The 5,000-nt window shown below is 35.7% G+C and overlaps 1 protein-coding gene across 2 annotated transcripts; it reads right to left on the bottom strand.

The window, feature by feature from the left end:
• Positions 1 to 384: 384 nt before the first annotated feature.
• Positions 385 to 4,621, bottom strand: LOC110163119 (signal-transducing adaptor protein 1-like). Of its 2 annotated transcripts, none has more exons than XM_055162276.1 (10): positions 4,447 to 4,621; positions 4,310 to 4,381; positions 3,983 to 4,099; positions 3,850 to 3,906; positions 2,565 to 2,761; positions 1,993 to 2,124; positions 1,845 to 1,917; positions 1,656 to 1,758; positions 1,024 to 1,197; positions 385 to 936 (listed from the first exon to the last, which is right to left on the bottom strand). In XM_055162276.1, the coding sequence occupies exons 1-10, from the start codon at positions 4,546 to 4,548 to the stop codon at positions 911 to 913; spliced, it is 1,053 nt and encodes a 350-aa protein (XP_055018251.1). In that variant the 5' UTR covers positions 4,549 to 4,621; the 3' UTR covers positions 385 to 910. The 2 variants fall into 2 exon arrangements, with proteins under 2 accessions (XP_055018251.1, XP_020783714.2); XM_020928055.2 differs by having other exon boundaries at positions 385 to 940.
• Between the last annotated feature and the right edge of the window lie 379 nt (positions 4,622 to 5,000).

Raw genomic sequence — 5,000 nt, forward strand, 5'->3', positions numbered from 1 at the left:
AGAAGTAATGTCACAAGAACACTAAAAAAGGACATTCATTTTGGCAGTATATGCTTTAATTTATTGTTTTATTTTCTAAATATTTAAATATTAAGTTATTATGTTTTATTGCACTGGCTGCTACACACAAAGCAAGGAGTTGAGCTAAAGTGATGACAGGTATAAAAGGGAGAATGTTTTCTTTTTTTATCTCTCTTTTCACATTGTTAAAAGTTCATGAAGTGCTGAATGATACTAAACCTATAATATTATCCACAATGGGCACAAAATGCATTACATAAAAAAATATTGGATTTTGTGTTGCCTTCCTTCTATGTGTGAAAATAAAAAATAAACAGAGTTCCAGGCTTATTTTTATTGTACAATAATACAGTACAACTTCCATACAAAAGACATGTAAGTATTTGCATTTACTTGAATACATTTATAATGAAAATGTTTTTTTCACCGAATATCAAATACTCCACCAAATACTAAGTAGTGCAGCTGCAATTTACATCTTAACCACTAGGTGTAGGTGTACAAAATCTGAGGGTAATTTTTAAAATGAAAGTGCAATTTATTATTTGCTGAGGAATATATTGAATATATTAAATCCCTTAGTACACTTTAAAACAAGCCTCATGTAGATTACTACTCCCAAGTGAAATAAACACACAAAACACACAATGGATTTGAAAAGCAAAAGACAAACAAACAAACAAAAAATCCACACACACAACATTCACAGATATGATTAAGATTCAAAGATGAATATGTGCTCACACTAGGTTAACGCCTCAGTAGTACAGTATATTAGCTGGAGTGATTTTTTTAACAGTCAGAATTCCATCTCAAGGGTTTGTCTCGTAAGTAACTTAATTGTGATCATCATTTCTGCTGTAGATCATCTCCCTCCTCTTCTGTAGGACTATATGGAGCTCCCCATCAAACAATCTTTCTAGACCAAGGAGAAATATGTAAGAAGATATTTGTTCACAGCTCTTACACCGTATATATGCACTCAGTATTAGCACGTCTTACCACTTTTCTTATTTTTGCATTCATCTTCTGGAATAACATATTCATTGTCGATTGATTTGACTGGACTTTGCACAGGCACATCCTTATGGACTATGGGCTGCACCTTAGCTTTTGGTATGGTTTTGATTTTTGATGTTGATGAAGTTGCAGTGGATGAAGGCATTATAGGCTTCTCTAGTTAAAACAGATAAATTGGTTTTATTACAATACACGTTAACAGCTGATAAACTATAAAGAGGAAAGAGGAGGTAGCTGAGGTAAGAAAGGTATTGGTTCTCTTTGGGTTAGTACTGATCAGAGCAAAGACAGCTCCTTCTTTATTTTGATGTTTGGGCCATATTCATGATTTTCAGTGAAGCTTTTACTGTTTTCAATTTTTTCCAGTTATGAACGTCATTAAAAGAACTTTGGTGATTCAAATGATAAAACTAATCAAACTGAATATTGTCCATAAATGCAGTTATCAAGTAATAGTTATCTGATCTTTACACAATCATTCAGGGTCTATCATCATAATGACCTCAAGTAAAATTACTCAAGCCTCATCTATGTAAAAATTCATCCACCAGTGTACACAAAATTAACAGAGGGAAGATGGAAATGGAGAGAGGCAAATTACAAACTAAAATTACCAATTGTGGTATCGTAAGGTTCGGAGGGACTATAGGGTTGAAGACGGTACTCTGTTTTCTCAAGAACATAACTAATCACTGCATTTAGTGATGGCACTTTGACCTGGAAAGAAAAAACACATCAGCATACACATAAGGAAAATTGTTTTGGAAGATCCCAATTCGCTAATGTAAATTTTGTTAACGTACCGGTGAGTCAAGTTCAATGATGAAGCCAGAATTTGGAATTGAGGTAACTCTGTAGTTCTTCATGACTGGCCCACTGCAATATTATGGAGGGTCAATTGACAGAACAATGCAAAAAGATAAATTAGGGGCTGTAAAAGTAATATTTAACCTGTTTGTGAGTTGTCTCATGGTTAAGCCGTAACTATTGGTCCTGCTGGAGGGTCGGAGGATGATGTTCCCATATTCAGGATTTGTCTCCAGCATCTGCTCTGCCTCCTGCCGGGATACACTGAAGAAGCACCTGTCAGGAGAAGCCAGGTACTTTTAACACATAAATTGGGAAGAACACGATGACATCTTATAATGTAAAGGTTGGCAGTCCAATTCTTGATCCAATCCAATGTTACTGTAATCTGAATTATTTATTTTAACTATGACAGTGCATATTAAACAAAGTTTTAACAAGTAGGTTAAACATAAATATGCAGGAGTTAATACAATAGCTAAATTTAATCTATTGTCCCAAGACAGGTGAAAACATTAAATATTCAGTCCTATCCTGTGTAACTCGGAACATGATGCTTATGAGAAATCCACATTGCCTCTCAGTAGTGATGTAGTGTAGGTAGGTAGTAGGCTGAGGTAGATTTGCAGCTGCTAAATTTGCTTTATTTGGACTAATCTGTTAAATTTGTGCTTATATATATTTTTTTTAAGTAACATGTTTGAAGTGTAACTTACGAAGGCATGCCATGGCTGCTGTTGTCTGTTTCTGAGCTGGTACTGGTGTGCAGTGATGAAGAAGAGAGGAAGGCAGGTCGAGGGGGCAAAGGTGGGTTGGGTCCCAATCCAGCTGTTCTTTTCTTCTCCTGAGCCAGAGTTTCCTTCAAGTGCAGCAACTGACCAGGCATCAACTGCAGCGTGCTGGGGATCTCCTTCTGCAAAAAAGACCCATTCCTATAGATTATAGAGGTACACATTAACTGTGTATAAGTGATCCAGCGTAATCCATAGCTATTAATGCTTTACTCTTGGCAGAAAAGAAAAAAGGCAAAATTTACACAATAAATAGTGAATACTTTATGAATGTTTGTTCCAAAACTATTGTTACTAGCTACTGTTTACTGAAAGCAAAAGTATAAAGCCTCACATGTTGGTCCACCCCAGGGCAACAGTGGCTACATGGCAATTTTGCCATGCTAGTGACAGATGGGTAAATGTATTTTACACCTAAAAAGACACTCCCCTTCTCCAATGCTCAGGTCACTGTTCCCTGGACCAACTCATGTACTAGGGGAGACAGAGCTTTTTGTGTCCACAGATACAAACAGCTACTATTTCAAGTAGTATTGGTAAAAAGTATTTGGTCTGAATACAGTAAAAGTACTCTTTATAACACTGGTTGGTGTTGTATACATGCTACAAAAACGTGACATATTCCTCTGCTGCAGGCTCACCCTAAAATATTTATTAACTAGGATGACTTTGAGCTCCTCTTAGCTAAAGTGTTACTGGGAAATTGTAATGTGGCACGCACAGTATCAATAAAAGTTATCAAAACCTAAATAGCTGTTGTAACTTGGCTAACTAGCTCTTTGTATTTGCTACGTAAACACGTCCTATTGTATTACCAATATAAAATTTGATAACTTATCAGAAGTCTGTCAATTACAATAACTACTGATAAAAGGTCTACATACAAACATTTAAATACACATTACTACTTACATGACTTGTCTTCATTTTTTACCTACCTCCTATCTCGGATCAATGCTCGCTACTTACTTAAGTAATTTTTAAACAATAAAAACAGGTCAATGAAAATCTGCTTGCTTGCTATGGTGAAATGCAACTCACCACCAAAAAGGTTACATAGTTTACCTTTAGTACTAGTCTAAAAAGTGTAATACCTCATACGCCCTTGAATGAGCTGCAAACCTTTATCCATTTGATAGAATTTAATTTCCCCTATACCTGAGAAAAACAAACACAAAACATAAGTCTTCTTAGCATACATTTGTCTCACCTTTGCTACCGTGAGGATGTATCCTCTCCACTCTTCTCCTGTGTCTGCGTTGTCTATCTAAGGGTTTCATAAACATTAATCAAATTAATGAATGAGTTCACATCTTAACATATTGGGGAAAAAGTATGTTTACCCTTAGTTTGACTTCTTTTGTGCCTGTGGTGAGGGTGAAGATTGCCGGTGCCATTTTTTTAAAAGGAGCATCTAAGTCCATAGATTTGAGCTGGTCAAGATCCAGCCTTTCAGTGTACTAATATATAGCAAAAACACAAAAAATTAATTGTGGATTAACATACAAACAAACTGATTCTCAAGATTTTACGTAGATCCTTATGGAAATCAACCTGCACTAGTGTAGTGTTTTATTTATAGCCTTTCCCAAGACTTTTGCAGACCTCTTTAACATATAAGAAAACCAATAAATAGTAAAAGGAAAAAAATTGTTAAAAATGTATTTTACCGTATCTTGTTTGACATCTTCATAGAGGAACAATGCAGCTCCACGCAGTTCTCCATAAAACTTCTTAAAATCCTGATAAATATAACCTTATTAGCAATTTCTTCACTTACCCATTTGCCCCATATAAGGAGGTTTACCTTTTCTCCACTTTGCTTCTTGAACAATTGTCCAGAGTAATAGAGAGGCAGAGCTGTGATTGTAGCTCGTCTTTGATGGACCACTCTTGGAGGGACCGCCATAGTTTTCAGCTTGGTCTTTGCTTCCCCTGAAAGAATCTGAACTCTACTGTGATACTTTAACTAACTTGATTTAATTATTGGCCCATAAACCTGTAACGGTAAGCAATTGACCATATCTGTTTGAACATTGGAATGGGGAAGCATATGTTTGATTTATAAAGAAGCTGGGAACTTCTTTAGACTTTGAACCTGCAGCACTATGCCATCCAGAATATACACTGCTAGTTTTGTTAACTCATATTTATATATAAATAAATTATATATATATATATATATATACACATACCCACACACCCACATATATAATGTAGAGCTGTGACTCATGCGCCTGTCTTATGATTATGGTCACTACCAACTAGGTGTAGCAAGCTGGGCCATTCTGGTGACATGCAATCATTTCAGCAACTCAAAAATTTAGCTCAATGATTTATACGGCCACAGTTGCTCCTACT

Source organism: Boleophthalmus pectinirostris, unplaced genomic scaffold, assembly GCF_026225935.1.
Source record: "Boleophthalmus pectinirostris isolate CB_2022bp ecotype Guang Dong unplaced genomic scaffold, ASM2622593v1 HiC_scaffold_467, whole genome shotgun sequence".
Classification (NCBI taxonomy): domain Eukaryota; kingdom Metazoa; phylum Chordata; class Actinopteri; order Gobiiformes; family Gobiidae; genus Boleophthalmus; species Boleophthalmus pectinirostris.

What these genes read in the sequence shown, in the direction of transcription:
- LOC110163119 (XM_020928055.2), bottom strand. Translation starts at nt 4,548, where the DNA reads ATGGCGGTCCCTCCAAGAGTGGTCCATCAAAGACGAGCTACAATCACA. An exon ending in AAGATGTCAAACAAGATACG is followed by an intron (nt 4,100 to 4,309) that starts GTAAAATACATT and finishes GCTATATATTAG; the next exon opens with TACACTGAAAGGCTGGATCT. An exon ending in ATGAGACAACTCACAAACAG is followed by an intron (nt 1,918 to 1,992) that starts GTTAAATATTAC and finishes ATAATATTGCAG; the next exon opens with TGGGCCAGTCATGAAGAACT.